Genomic DNA, 16,252 nt, shown 5'->3' with positions numbered 1-16,252 from the left:
ACTCCTTTTTAACAGGAAGAAACCTCCAGCAGAACCAGGCTCAATGTGAGCGGCCATCCGGCGAGGCCGACTGGGGTTCAAGGAGACAGAAGCAGACACGGTTCAGTTGTGCCTGCCGCTTACACTCAGTTATATCTGTTACCGTCCTCAGATCGATCTTGGCACTGTTTCAAAAGAAATGTGTAAATGGGGCTATAGTTGCTGTCTATAAAGCTGGCTGCTTTTAAAACGAGTTTAGCAGATCACCGGAAGGCTATATTAATGTGACAATAAATTGCTCTATTTCACTGTTCTCCTCGTTGTCTGTCTATTATAAAACATGCTTGATTTTGAAACAGTGGATACCCTTATACACAATATTCTAACTCACTTTACCAAACAACCAACAAATGATTCTATACTTTTTTTTTAAAATAAGATTAGTTAATCAGTCTCAAGATATGACTAAACCACACCTCTCTTTACAGGGGCAGGTTAGGGGAAAATAGTTGCTTCGCAAAAAGCAAATTGTTGGTTTCATTCTGGCTTCACTGCCATATGTTGATCCACCCCCTGGGATCTTATTTTATTTACATGTAGCAGCAGAAATTATTTCTAAGTAGAAATGAAAAAAATTAGCTGTTTTTTTTTTGGCTGTATACACTTTTTTGAGGATCTGCTTCTACATGTCTTGAATACCGTTCCCCTCTATTATTGAATAATTTCTATGGCTTAATAACTTTTTTGGTTCCAAAGTCTGGTGTGAATTTTTTCAAATTCACCAATTGGAAACACGTTGACTATTAAAAAATGCCTATGTTTATAAAACAATCTAGACAGTATATACTGGAGTCATAAAAGTGTGCCATACTTTTGCATCCTATCCACTTTACTCAGATTCAAAAATTTTAAAAACATTCACCAAAAGTGACATTTCAAGTCTAATAATTTGTAAAGTCAATTACATTTAATGTAGTTTTAGCAGAAAATCAACAGTTCAGTGAACAAACATCAGCATCCCTTAAGATACCATCAGCATGACCACTCTGCTGTCAATATCATGCTGAGGAGATGATTCTCTTCAGGAGTAAATATGAAAAATGAGTCAAGAGTCCATTATAAATGGATGGAAGTGAAAACAGAGCAATCACAGAAGAAAACCCTCCGGAAATGAATTGATCCTAAATATGCACATAGAGCTGCAACTGAATGGTCTTTGTAAAAGAAAGAAATGCAAGTAGTAAAATTGTCTATGACTTTTTGTAGGTAAAACTTGGAAATTGATGTTAAAAGTTACATCCCATCAAATCTGACTGAGCTTAAGTCTGCAGAGAAGAATGGGCAAACATTTCATTTTTGTCAGATTTTTATAAAGTTGGTATAGACTGATGAATTGCTCTCCATATTTTTTCAAGTTTTTATTTGTTGAATTTAGTTTTTTAAATGTAGTAATCCTTCTGTCACCATAGAGTTCACTTTTTAGTGTTATTGCTGCACCAATAATTCAAATTAAATAGAAATTACAAAGTTTCACTTGTCAATTGAAAATGTTAATGGGATATTTGGACATTTTCAAAGGACAATTGTAAATGAGTTTAATCACCCATCTGTGACATTCAAATAATGATAGTTTCTACTTACAGGGAAACTGTTCTGTTAGGAAAGAAGCTGGGAGGCAGGGTGTCCATCAAATCCACATCATCACACAGCACTTTGACTCGGGCACGATGCCTGCTTAGTTCCTTGTACCTCTCAGTGGAGCAGTGACAGCTGTCAATGACCAAGTCCGGACAGTTCCTGCTGCTCTGGCTCGCCCTCCACCATAGGACTGTTAACCAGAGGAAACTTAGCGCTCTCATCGTGGATAAACTTCAACAAGGGGAACCTTCTTCTCTTTAAGTTATGTCATCCCAGCCTTTATGATAAGTTGGGATCATCTCACATGGCCTTCGGTAAAAGTGTAATACCCATACAAACTGTCACAGCGCGTCGGTCACCTGCTGAGCCACACGGATCTCTAAATGTTCTATTGAATTTCCGCCTGTAAAGGCAGAAATAAGCTCTCATCGCTGTATGAGTCCCATGCTCCAAAAATAAAATACCAAAATACCGTCCCGTTTAGTGCATGCAAGAAAACTTCCTCTGACGCACCTCCAAAAAGTTGCGCTAAACTTGGCTGCTGCGCGTTCATCAGCCCAGGATAGAATGGGGATGAATGAGCCAATCAAAACATCTCCTCCTGGTTGGTGATCAGACGTTTTTTCCGCTCCAAGCCGCACCGTGCCGGGTTCCCAAACACTGCAGACGCTACAGCGTGTGCGCCCGCGGACTTGTTGCGCATGTGGAGTCCAAAGGGTCCCTCCCTGCTGTGTCCGGACAGGCTCCACTTTTAATGACGTGTAAAATGACAACAATATAGTCAAAGTGTGCCTCTCTACACTAATACATTTCCCTACGCCCCACAATACAATTCAAAAAGCGAAACTTAATATAATGAGTGAATAATTGATGGTCACTTCTTGCAGCTAACGAGATCCTTAAAATCAGTTTCTCATAATATTAGAACAAGAATATAATTCATCAAAAAAAATTTGGACCTTACAAATAACATTGTGTTGTCAGTATATAGATAACATGATTGTATAGGATTCCTTTTGCTTATATTATCTCTGAGGTATGACATGTGAGAGGTCAGCTTTTGTGTAGTGGTACGAAAGTCCTAATTGCTGACCCCTTAATTTGCAGTATTTTTACATGTGTCATGATGTTTCAAAGTTCTGACCCAAAAATTCGGAAGACCAAACAGAGAGACCACAGAAAAGTTTAACAGGTTAGAATAATGTGATGAGTCCAGTGCTGCTCAGAACACTGTCAAACTGGAACTGGAAAGTGAGTGGAAGACACTGCGGTTAGTTCAGGCTCAGTGGGAAATTAGAATCTTTGACTTGAAGAGGAGGAATGGGTTGGAGCAGCGGCGTAGGAAGCGGGGGGGACGGGGGGGACATGTCCCCCCCAATATAAAAGCCAGGTGGATATGTCCCCCCCAAAAAATTGTACCGCAAAATATTAGATTTTGACATTTTTTTACTAGCGTGCTTTTATTTTGAAGGCGCAGCATAGCGTTACGTCACTGTACTCCCCCTCCCCTATCTGAACTGCTGAGTGAGAGTGAAGGGAGGGAAACAGCGATACAGAAGTCAGAAACTTGTGAAAGAGGTAAAATGGTCTGTCGGGATGCTGCCTATTTAAAACGTCTTTGTTGTCAGTTCACTTTCATATATAGAAACTGAATCTTTTTGGTTTAGTCATCTTAGTCTTGTACGAAAGAGGATTAGGGCCACTGGAAAAAAAAAAGTTAACTGATTTTTAAATTTTTTTTTTAGTTTAACATGGGTAAAAAAGTAAGAATTCTGACTTTTATCAGAATTCTGACTTTAATCTCAGAATTCTGACTTTTTTCTTCTGACTTTTTTCTCAGAATTCTGACTTTAATCTCAGAATTCTGACCTTTTTCCTCAAAATTCTGGCTTTAATCTCAGAATTCTGAGTTTTTTCTCAGAAATCTGACAGATGATTAATATTTCTAATCAATTTACAGTGTTTTTTTTTTTTTTTTTTTTTTTTTTTTGGGGGGGGGGGGGGGGTACTATACAGATATATAAAAACAAGAAGGTCTAACTAAAAAAATAACCAGAATATATGTTTAGAGTAAAGATTTACTACTTGTACACAAGCACACAATTTCAAATCTGCTGAGCTTGCTGTGCAAGAAAATGTAAAATATACGTATAAAGAAATATAACAGGAAGTACTGCTAAAACAAACTAAATGTTAAATAATGTAGATATTGGTTTAAAAAATTCTTCAGATTTGGAAATTTGGAAGGAATACATAATTTTGAAATTAATCAACAAATCTGGTAAAAAATAAAAAATAAAAGTTGCACTTTTTTACTTGAGGAATTTGTTGAATAACTTCATAATTATGAGTTTAACTAGTTGGAGGTAATGCTACACTTCTCTGCTTCCTGTCCTGCTCATAAAAGGTAAACATTATAAACCCACCATTCATTTTCTACACTATTTGGAAAACACAACACAAATGTAATATAACAAAAGTATGTTTAAAAACAAACATTTTAGCATCAAGCCATAGCCATGTCTGTTTTGGAGACTAGCTCTCTTGTTTTAATGACCTTCTGCTCCTCCATTTATAAGGGGGACCCCTCGGGCACATCAAAAGTTGCCTAATTCTGTAATTTTTCACCGATATGTCACTGGCCATCTCAAACAACTCACATCTTTATCAGTGAAGCTGAATGCTCCACATCTCTACCTTCATGGTGCCCATCTACATTAAGATCCAAAATTCTGAGATTAAAGTCAGAATTCTGAGAAAGAAGTCAGAATTATGAGATTAAAGTCAGAATTCTGTGAAAAAAAGTCAGAATTCTGACTTTTTTCCTGTATTAAACTGAAATAAAATTTAAAAATCACTTAACGTTTTTCAGTGGCCCTAATCCTCTTCCGTAGTCTTGGGCTGATCACTCATCCAATATTTAACTGCTAACTTTCTCTAGATGTTTGCCACGCTAGCCAAAATGTTATTTTTTTTATATATCTCATTTCAGTACAATGCCACCACCAACTAAAAGGCTTAAACAGCAGTAGGACTTACTCAGATTTTTAAAAAAGAGAAACGTCAGTGTGAGTAACAGTCACCTTACACAACTTGTGTTGAAATTAGCCCGGTCTGGGATTTTTTATTTTTTGTGTGGTTTTGATTCGCCGAAATGGACAGATGTTATACCTGCCGCGCTCCTGATCGTTAGTTAAAACCACAGGGAGAATTAATTTTAATTCTTAGCAGCGAACTGCTGCACAACCACTAATTAACCAACTAATTAACTTCTGCACCTTTATTTCCTCAAATAAACTGCTGGCTCCTCTTTTTAGACTATAAACAGATTAACACAACATTGACAACTCTGTAGTTTTCTCTGTTCTGTACTGCAAATTGGAATTAAAGACGCCATTTCTACCAAAGGTCGGGACAGACTGGCGCACCAGCACCTCCTGACCCCACTAAGGGACAGGGTGTACAGAAAATGGAAGGATGGATGGATTTCTACCAAAGATTTAGAATGCGTTTTTGAACCAGATGCTTCAAAGCGCCATGTCCATAATTCTTCACCACACTGTCATCTCCCTCTGTCAGTCAATCTATATAAATTCATTTTTGACCATTATTGCAAGTTTGACAAAATAAAACATATCAAACTTTGCATTTCTGTGGCCTACTGAATTGTTTTTAATCCAACTGAAATATTTGATTTTCTAGTGCGTATGCGGACACTAAATATGCCAAGGGCTGAAGCCCTTGAAAGACATCTCCCTTTGCTTAATAAAAGACTCCAGTCATTTTGTTTGGTGATATGCTCACATCTTATGAACAAATGCATTATGTAAATTTTAAATGCATTATTTTTGCAAGACACATTTATAAAGGAATAAAGTAAAAGATTAAATAGCCTTTTTTTAAAGTAGCGTACTTAAGACATGTTTCTGTTGAATATTTACGAATCTCAAATTTCCGACATGTGTCCCCCCCAATTGTAAACATATTCCTACGCCCTTGGGTTGGAGCAAGGGCGTAGGTTTGATTTGAACTTTGGTAGGGACACTATTGGTCTGGTGTCATTGGTGCTATGCAATATGCATGCCCTTTTTTATGCTCGATGTGAGCATCCGTACTGATAAGAGGAATTCATTGTTAAAAGAGAAAAGCAACATTTTGCTCCATTAATAAAAATGTTATAAGCTCTACACTCATTAGATGCTGTTTATCAATGTTTGAAGTATAACCGGCTCTGATGAATGTGGAATTGGGACTGTTTTCCACTTTGAAAACAGTTTCATTTGAATGACTAAGAGAGAAGGTAAATACAGTATTTTCTTTTGAAGATATAGAATTGTGCAGAGTTAAACCCCACTCTAATATTTGTACCTACTATTCTCTCTCTGTATCAAGCAAAAATAATACAGTCATTAAAATATTAACTTCACTATAAAAGTTGAACATCTGGGCTGTAGTTACTCTGTGTAGCAAATTCCATGTATTTCATCTGGGGTGGAAAAAATTAATAGATTATTTCAATAATCGTCAACTAATTTAGTAAGTGATTCATCATTAACTGGAGTATAGAGACTTTAAAACATACAGTAATATAAATGTAAAATGTGCCTTTCCCCATAGAGCAACCCACTTAGATCAGTTTTTACATCAAAATTGTAAAAATTAAAAAAACAAAAAAATGAAAACATTAATATCAACTAAATATCGGTAAAAAGGAAACCCTCACATTTTCTTTTTTAGTTGGCTGTGGCTAAGAATCAGAAATGTTGATGGCTTACAGCCTTTTTTTTGCCCATTTTTCCAGCAGTCTTCAGAACTCCTGGCTGACTCAGAATATTTCGTTTTATAAAAGAAAAAAAAGGGGTTTGTTTTTAAGTGTACATGATATTCATTTTTTTTTTTTTTTTTTTTTTTTTTTTGGAACTAGTTTTGTAACCTAATATTAATTGTAGTAACCGCTGCATTCTAGTGTGAATAAATTTTCAATATTGTGCTCCAAGCACACGCGGACTAGAAAACAGCCAATCAGAGAGAGAGAAGGCGGAACTTAAGGCAGAACAACCAATGAGAGTTGAGTTAAACAGCGCAGCACAGTTCCATGCGCTGCTACATGAAAGGGACAGGAGAGACCAGGCAGAGGAGCTGCGAGAGGAAAAGAAGCCTCTGCTGCAACAACTACTGCTGGAAATTATAAACATGTTGCTCACATCCAATTATTGGTCGGGACAATTAGGTCGGTTCAAAATTTTGGTAGGGACATGTCCCTATGGTCCCTATGCAAACCTACGCCCATGGGTTGGAGACTCACGTTTCCAGAAAAAAGGTGTCTTTATTGAATCCAGTCTGTGTGGGATGTTCCAGTGATTGTCTTGTTTGTTGGAGGGCGGACAGGGTTTACTCAGACTGCTGTTGTTCCTTGGTGAACGGAGAAGCTGACTGCCACTTAGATTTCCTGCTGTCCTTGAATGGGTGATTGTGGAGATGAATCCCCTGCTCAGAGAGAAGCCCCAGACAATCCTTGGGGGGAAAGGTTGATCCAAACCACAAACTTGAATCCTTAGCTCAGTTTGGTTCTCAGAAGATCCTTCCAGGGGAGAGAAGGTCTGAAACATCCAGTTTGCAGGATGACTTCCTGCCGAGAGGCAAAGACAAAACAGCAAGATTAAAACTCAGGAAAACAAGAAACTCAGTTTGACTCAGCAAACTCAGCTTGGCTAGAGTACCCAAAAACTGGCAAACAAAAACTCAGGTTAGACTCTGCTAAACTAAGCATGGCTAGAGTACCCAGTATTGGCAAACACTCTGGCGTCGAGGTAGTGGCAGTCAGCAGCTTAAGAGCACTCCACAGGTAATGAGGCAACGAGCTGCAGGTGTGCAGGGAGGCCCAATGAGGATGGGGCACCACCTGGTGGAGGAGGAAAGGAAACACAAAAACAGACCACACAAACTGGATTCCTGACAACACGAATCTGAAAAGACTAAATAATAGATCAGGTAAGACCAAGGAAGACGCAGTTGATGTATGGTTCAGGGGAGGATGAACATAATCAATTAAAGCCCTTGTTGTAAGTTTTATCTGTATTTGGTGACTTTAGAATCCAACAACAATCCATGCCATTGAAACCTCCCCCAGACTTTCCAGTGAGCTACTGTATGCTTTTCCTTCCACTAAACTTAGAACTGAGACTTAACAGTCAACTTCCCCAGCGATGAGTTTTAATGTTTTATAGGAAGGGGTCAGTGACTGTCTATTATATCCATGTGTGTGTTGCTGTGACATTGTATTATGTCTTTCTTGGTTGTATTTAACAATTTAGTAATTTTGAAGAAAGGGGTTTGCCGTGTGTTGCACTTTATCATGGTGGGATAGTTACGTTTCTTGCATTTAATTTAATTAATTTATATGTTGGGTTCTTATTACTAGCTTTTATTTTGTAGTTTTATTTTCAGTGTCTTCTTGGTTTTAATAGTTGTTGCATTATAATTGTTTTCCAATTGTATGTTTTTTTATTTTTTGTTTATTGCTATTATGATAATTTCTTTTTTATATCCTCTTAGTTCTATGATTGTACCCTCAGCTGTTTGCACTCTACTCATTAGTCTCATCTATATCTCTTCATTACTTCTCCTCTGTGTATATTCCTCTCTGGTTCCTGGTCAGTAATAGCTTATGTGCTCTAGCATGACCTGTGTAATTCTGCCCCCATTCTCTTCCCTCCATGATCCTAGACTTTGTTTCTGTAAGTTGTTCTTTGTGTATTTTCAACAATCTGGGTCCACCATAACATTGTTCCTTTTAATTACACATACATCTGGATTTCACATTTCAAAATAAATGCCTCCAATAGTACTAAATATGGTATTCTAAATTAGCTGTATTTGTTTTCATTTGGTTAACGTATTTTGGGTTTTTATTAATGAATGCAGTTTTTGGTATAGCTACATTTTGTGCAACATCAGAGCGTCATAAAGCTTCTGAAAATCTGTTCTGGCTTTTGGTCTTGGGTTATGATAAGCGGCCACTGAAAACCTTGAAACATTGGGATTTTAGTTGCTGCCATTTGACCACCCCTGTGAAAATTGTCTGGAAGTCCCCTTTCTTGCCTAAAAGAATGCAGACTAAAGCTAATCTTTAATCAAAGGCTAAAATCCAAATTAAATTAAACTATTTTCTCCTAAGCTCGTCTTTCAAATGTCACCAGTGCATGGAACCCATAATTTCTCCAACGCAAACATTTACAGTGCATTTTGAAAAAAACAAAAAAAAGTTTAGTTTTGTGTCTTCAGTCATTTTGGAAACTGAAAGAAAGTCTTTGTATCCATTTCGGTCAACTAAACAGCAGGTCAGATTTATGATGACTAAACAAAGTGATCTAAGATTGTACTCCTGTTCAATGTTTTTTAAAGACCAATGACCAGATTTTAATCTTTCACTAAATATAAAACTATTTCTAGTTTAATGGCAAAGTTCACATAAACACCAACCTTATTTTACATGTTGGATTCATTTTTAGTTCTTGATTTCTATTCCAGTCTTTTCCATCTTGAATAATTAAGAGCAAGCTAGTACACCTCAGATTTTAGCAAATGTATAATATACATGACAAATTAATTGGAAACAGATGAGGTGGACTTAGTAGTACAATGCTGGGCTCATTGAGATGATTAATGGCTTCTTTTACATCTAGATAAAGTGCTTTCATTGGCCTTATGTTCTTTCATTGCCAGAGCTTAGGTAATAATCACTGTTTAAGTTTTCATTCACTGTAGTAATGAAAGGGAAAGTTCATATATTATACTTTATATCTCAGGTAAAGAGGCAGCTAGGTTTAATATCTGATATTCAGTTTGTGTTATGTTCACCATCAAACCTAAGGCCTTTTCGGAACATTTGATTTTATACTGAAAGGAAGTTATGGTGGGCAGACTCTATCAATCAGATGGCTTCTGATTGCAGTTGGTTTTATTTATGTTGTCAAGGTAAAGGGATTTAAATACATGTGCATTTTAAACTTTTTTATATTGTTCTAATAAGTGGCAAAAGCTGCATTTTCCTCTTACTTTTTAATTGAGTGTTGTTAATTTTATATTTCAAAAACTTCCACGTTCTTACTGCTATAGAGGGTTTGAAGATTCCCCCAAAAAAGAAACATATGCGTAAGAGGTTTGGCCTCCCTAAAGAGAACTTGAGAGATCTGATCAGTTGTCCTCTGCTGAACCAAGGTGAGATGTTCCCCTCTGGCTGGGCATGCAGCATCGTGCTGCAAGCTCTTCTCTCATTATCCACGTTGTCTCTGAAACTGGCCCAAGGGCTATAAAGACGATTTGAAGCGGCTCCCTCTGACCCCGCCTGCAGCTCATGATTCCACATGATTCCAATTCTTCTGTTTGACAGGAAACCCAAGACTACCTTTTCTCTATTAGAACAGACTGCACAGGGCAGGACATATCACTTGCTTATTTATCCACATGCATAGGCTTCTCTTTCTTTTTCCTGCTCTCACAACACTCCCTCAGACCGTCAGTTGTCCCTGTTTATACAGATGTATAATTACCTTGTACCTCCTGTAAGTGCAGAGGAGGATCATCCAGCGAGCTGACCATGAGAGGCCTTAAGGAAAGTCACCCATTCCAGCTGACATAACTGTTCGCAGCGATCCATCTTTACTGGACCCTGCAGAAACATTTTTCCTTGGCTACAAGCCATAGCTGTTCACTGAGCTACTTGTACACTCCTAATGGAAAACAGATCCATGCACACAAGCATTTTTTTCTCTCTGGATGGGGCCATATTTTCACACCAGTATATCCCTATTAGGTGAAAACAAAAGTATCTGAAAAACAAAAAAGTATCATACAGCAGTGTGAGATATGCTCTTTACACATCTCCTCATTACTCTGTTGATGTAAAATAAACCTTAATTTACACTTGGTGAAAGAATAGTTTTTTCTTCTGCAGCACTGCAAACAATGTCTGTCTCCAAAGTATGCTCTACCATTTTCTCTCTTTGCATGCTGAAAAGTAGGACTAGGCCATGGCCGCCAGCAGTGACAGCCCTCACTAAATATTTACCATATTCACTTGCAGTGGCCAGAGCATTCCTGGATGACAGACTCATTAGAATGCAGTGACTTCAGAGATAAAGGCTAACAGCTAACATTTAGACTTATTCGGGCCCTATGGACTTCTAGTCGTGTTGCTGATTTAGCGCAAAAGAAGGTCAGAACCGTTGCTACGGCATCTGGCAAATGTGACAGGTGGTTTCTGGTTTTATAGCACAGTCATTAATATTGGTCTTATCTGAAAGGTTTGAAAGAGAACAAATGCACTGTATTATATCCTTTGTGTCTGGGTCTGCAGAAGCAAAGGAGAGATTAAACATTTTTTGAGGAAACTGACTTTTAGTAATACTAATGAACTAAAGTGAATTGGAGAATACATTTACAACATTCCATTTAAAGTTTTAAGACTTTGTTTACAATACTGTCAACTGCATATGTTATCAATCTCTAATCAAACAACATAAAAACAAATATTAGATTTTATGATCTTAATAGCAATCAAACAGTACTGATTTACAGCAAATTTGAAAAACTGACATTTAAGAGTGAAGGATATGATGATGCCACTCTGTTCTTATGTCGTCATTAAGCCTTTTTGATGTTGCATATACTAGTAATCCTGCCTCAATGGTTTCACCACTGGTGTCACATCACCACTATATTTCCCTTAAAATATGCCTAATTTCTATGTATTAAAGAACCTTTCATGTTGCTTCACAAGTGAGGAAGAAACCAGACACATTCAGTATTTTTATCAGTATTATGAGGAAATGTAGGTTAGGGACATGATCCTTTTAGCTAGACTAAAACTAAGACTTAGACAAACTTTATTGTTTTTATACATAGCACTTTTTTTTTTAAATGAATGAGGAGCTTAGTAGTGAAATGAACATTTCCATATATAAAGTGCAGCAGTGATTAAAATGTAAACAGTAAAGGAGAAAAAGAAAACCAGTTTAAAGACATGGTGCAAAAGGCATTGTTATGGAAGGCTCAGAGCAGTGCAAAATAAAAATAAAAATATAGTGCAAAATTCAGTAGAAACACTGAGTTGAATTCTATTTAAGGGGATTTGAAGATTCGCCATGTAGTGCAGGTATGATTTTCACAGTGTGATGCAGAGTCTGGATTTGTGACTTGATTCGTGTTTTCAACAGTTCAACAGTCTTTTGACAGCAGGGACAAAGCTGTTGCAGAACCAGCTGGTCCTGGATTGAATGATGCGAAGCCTCCACTCCATATTGGGGGTGTGAATGGTTGCTGATGATGTTACGGGCTCGGGACATGCAGCGCTGGGATTAAATGTCTTTTACAGAGGGTAGTGAACCCTTGGTTATTCTCTCCCCGATTAGCTGAAAGATTCAGACCTCAATAGACCCTGGGCTTTAACTGCAGCAAAACATAGTTTTATGAATGATTTACTAAAAAAGGGTTTAGCTAAGGGCACAGGAATTGTTGGGATGACAAAATGTCACTGACATTTCCATTATCTCCCTAACCCTAAGTCACACCTTAGTCCTAACCCTACAGTAACCTCTACCCCAAGAAGAGAACTTTTCCTGGGAAACAGTCATTGGCCCCTAAGTACCAATAAGTCCCAAAATGTGGAATATTTGTGGAAAATTGTCTCAACAGAGTAACAAAAACATACCCGCATACATATAACATACAATCAAGGCATATAGATACTATTACATTCTACTGCATACTAATACTACTACTAAACTACAAAAACTACTAATACTACATTTTTTTTGTAATACAATAACATTGAGAAAATAGGCTAAACAAATGGACTTAACAACCAGTCAATTTTTGTCCAGATAAACTTATAAAATCAGAGTGGCATGTTATGTTTTGACAACCATATAAGACACAAAGGCCAGGGACTCTTAAGATGTTTAAAGCTCCAAAGACTTTAGACGAGGAAAGCCAAAAAAATTTGTCAGAATAATTTAGATTATACCTTATATTTTTGATAAGACCTATAAACATTTTACTCTTTCTTAGTAAAGAATTGATAAAATGATGCAGCCTAAGTCAAATCTTGTGTTGCCACATTCAGAAAATGGATTGTAGTTCCAACTAAGGCCACAAGTACTACAGTACAAAAACAATAATTTCATGTTATGTGATGGACAATCATTATTTTCTTCTTTATATTGGTTGGTTGGAATTTACTCCCAATAAATGAGGGTGCCAAAGGATTTGGGAAAGCAGTGCTACTTTTAAACTTCAGAGAGAGGACAATGTGGTGTGAGCCGTGGAGGTTTGCACTCGAACAACTGGGTGGAGCAACTGACCATCAACCAGTGTGGTGTGGCTCAAGGATTTAAGTAAAGGTTTGGTGTATGTAAAATGGCTTTTTAAAACAAATCCCTTTAATTTAACCATCTCCAATTATATATTGAAGGTAATGTAGCTCCATTCAATGCCAGATGCCAGCAGTGAGTTTAGAGTTCACCTGTTTTACTAACATATCAAATGATACAGCAATGGATTGAGGGAGTAGGCACTCATTTACATCATCTCATATGCTGTGCATAAACTTCACTCTTATTTTCACATTTCAATAAAGTCTCTCTGAAATTTCATAACCATGCTCATTTGTCATTACAAGCTGTGACAGACGTGGCCCAGCTCCCTTTCGGCCAGTGCTAAATGCTTTGTTTTGGTGGTGAGACAGGATATACACTATATTGCCAAAAGTATTTGCTCACCCATCCAAATTATTGGAATCAGGTGTTCCAATCACTTCCATGGCCACAGGTGTATAAATTCAAGCACCTAGGCATGCAGACTGTTTTTACAAACATTTGTGAAAGAATGGGTCGCTCTCAGGAGCTCAGTGAATTCCAGCGTGGAACTGTGATAGGATGCCACCTGTGCAACAAATCCAGTCGTGAAATTTCCTCGCTCCTAAATATTCCACAGTCAACTGTCAGCTGTATTATAAGAAAATGGAAGTGTTTGGGAACGACAGCAACTCAGCCACGAAGAGGTAGGCCACGTAAACTGACGGAGCGGGGTCAGCGGATGCTGACGCGCATAGTGCGAAGAGGTCGCCAACTTTCTGCAGAGTCAATCACTACAGACCTCCAAACTTCATGTGGCCTTCAGATTAGCTCAAGAACAGTGCGCAGAGAGCTTCATGGAATGGGTTTCCATGGTCGAGCAGCTGCATCCAAGCCATACATCACCAAGTGCAATGGAAAGCGTCGGATGCGGTGGTGTAAAGCACGCCGCCACTGGACTCTAGAGTAGTGGAGACGCGTTCTCTGGAGTGACGAATCGCGCTTCTCCATCTGGCAATCTGATGGACGGGTCTGGGTTTGGCGGTTGCCAGGAGAACGGTACTTGTCTGACTGCATTGTGCCAAGTGTAAAGTTTGGTGGAGGGGGGATTATGGTGTGAGGTTGTTTTTCAGGAGCTGGGCTTGGCCCCTTAGTTCCAGTGAAAGGAACTCTGAATGCTTCAGCATACCAAGACATTTTGGACAATTCCATGCTCCCAACTTTGTGGGAACAGTTTGGAGCTGGCCCCTTCCTCTTCCAACATGACTGTGCACCAGTGCACAAAGCAAGGTCCATAAAGACATGGATAACAGAGTCTGGTGTGGATGAACTTGACTGGCCTGCACAGAGTCCTGACCTCAACCCGATAGAACACCTTTGGGATGAATTAGAGCGGAGACTGAGAGCCAGGCCTTCTCGTCCAACATCAGTGTGCGACCTCACAAATGCGCTTCTGGAAGAATGGTCAAAAATTCCCATAAACACACTCCTAAACCTTGTGGACAGCCTTCCCAGAAGAGTTGAAGCTGTTTTAGCTGCAAAGGGTGGACCGACGTCATATTGAACCCTATGGATTAGGAACGGGATGTCACTTAAGCTCATATGTGAGTCAAGGCAGGTGAGCAAATACTTTTGGCAATATAGTGTATCTCCAGCTCTTTCAGTGCTATAAGTATTCCAGTCCTCCACCATAATCTCAGCTGCGTGAGAAGGAACTAGATGAAGAGATGAGGTACCATGGGAACGTTTCCTGCAGAGGAAAGGGAATGAAAAGAAAGAAAAAGAATAACATCAACAAGCCACGTTATCATATTTCCAATCCAAAAATAATTTTTTTTAAACTACAATTGAAACAATCAATCTTTTTTTGTAATAAGAGACAATATTTTGAAGCATAACACACTAAAAAATAAAATATTCTCTTGTGATCCCTTTACTGTTAAATAAAAAAAAAAACTTCTCTACTGCCCTTTGCTTATCTGTCGTTATTCTGGGCTTGTATGCAACTATTTCTCCTTCATAGAGCTGGGAAAGGGCAGAATATATATGTGCAAAGAAGCAGTGAGACAAGCGTGTCAAAAACAATCTCTCCTGTGTGATCTAATTATTGATATGAGTATTAAATGATAATTTTAGATTCTGTTAAAGGACAAAGAAATTCCTCATAATTTCCTCCAAGAATCATTCTCTTTTCTTCTGGATAAACATAGAAAAGGATCCACAAAACAATATTTGATACATTCTTAGATTGTGTCCTGAACTTGCATACAACAAAGATGTATTGTGTGAAGGACAAATCTAAAAAAAGCCCTGGGCTGGACTGTTTTTCTCATGAACTCTGCCCTTAGTGGCTGTAAACTTAGAATAGCACAGGGTAACAAGCTGGGCTCCCATATCCTGCCCTATCATGGCTCTTTCTGTAAAATAATTGCTACTTGTTCATGGCAGTGAGATAGGTCATCTTATAGCTGAAGATCTCCCAAGGCAGATATTTCACGCCTGTCAGTAGATCTCTCTTTTTCCCCTTCGCCTCCTTCACTATTAAAAAGACACGCTTTAGCTCATCGTGGAGATGTCTCTGTGTAGTTGCTGAGAGTGGCTTACAGACTTCATTTAGTTGTGATTCCTTCTACATGAAAATGTGCAGCAAGTGATGGCTTCTCTTTGCAGCTATTCCTAATTCATCGTCTTTATCCTTGACATGGCTGCCCAACAAAGACATCACTTTTCTTTTTCTCATCAGCATTAAAAGCGCTGGAATCGAGGATACATGAAAAAAAAAATAGTGGGTTGCGCCAAAATGATAAACTAACCTTGCCAAACTTCAGCTCTTCTAACAAATACGGTTTGAGCTTTTTGATGAATTACTTAAAAAAGATCAGAACAAAATCATTCAGTTCAATTCATCCATCCAGCCTCTCTGCTTATTCCGCGAGGGTCACTGGCGGGAAGGTGGGGAGGATGCTGCCTATCCCTGGCAGTCTATGGTTCACTTTTACAAAAGCCAATTAACTTAACAGATTAGCAGAAACTTCTTACATCAAGGCCACTGCACTGTCCACTGCTCCATCATGCAGCCTCAGTTCAATTCCATTTAATACAATTCAGATTTAACATTTAGATAAATTAGGTAAAGAAGATATTAGGTAAAGAAGGTATTAAGGGTAAAGAAGATTTAAGTACTATTACTTACCATTACTATTACTTACTACTGTTGTTATTAAATGTGAAAACAAATGTAGTGATCTGATTTATATCATAACTTTATTATTCTCTTAAAA

General features: G+C 38.1%; 1 protein-coding gene across 1 annotated transcript in view; it reads right to left on the bottom strand.

Moving 5' to 3' along the window:
* Positions 1-2,440, bottom strand: part of LOC119782907 (adhesion G protein-coupled receptor A3) — a 282,681-nt gene extending 280,241 nt beyond the window's left edge. Inside the window, exon 1 of the mRNA XM_038284112.1 lies at positions 1,621-2,440. Coding sequence (XP_038140040.1) covers positions 1,621-1,838 — 218 coding nt within the window. The 5' untranslated portion in view covers positions 1,839-2,440. The remainder of the gene's footprint in view (positions 1-1,620) is intronic.
* Between the last annotated feature and the right edge of the window lie 13,812 nt (positions 2,441-16,252).

Source organism: Cyprinodon tularosa, unplaced genomic scaffold, assembly GCF_016077235.1.
Source record: "Cyprinodon tularosa strain WSP-4 unplaced genomic scaffold, ASM1607723v1 ctg199, whole genome shotgun sequence".
Lineage (NCBI taxonomy): Eukaryota > Metazoa > Chordata > Actinopteri > Cyprinodontiformes > Cyprinodontidae > Cyprinodon > Cyprinodon tularosa.
The sequence above is the reverse complement of the archived record's forward strand: the minus strand, read 5'-3'. Positions and strand labels throughout refer to the sequence as shown.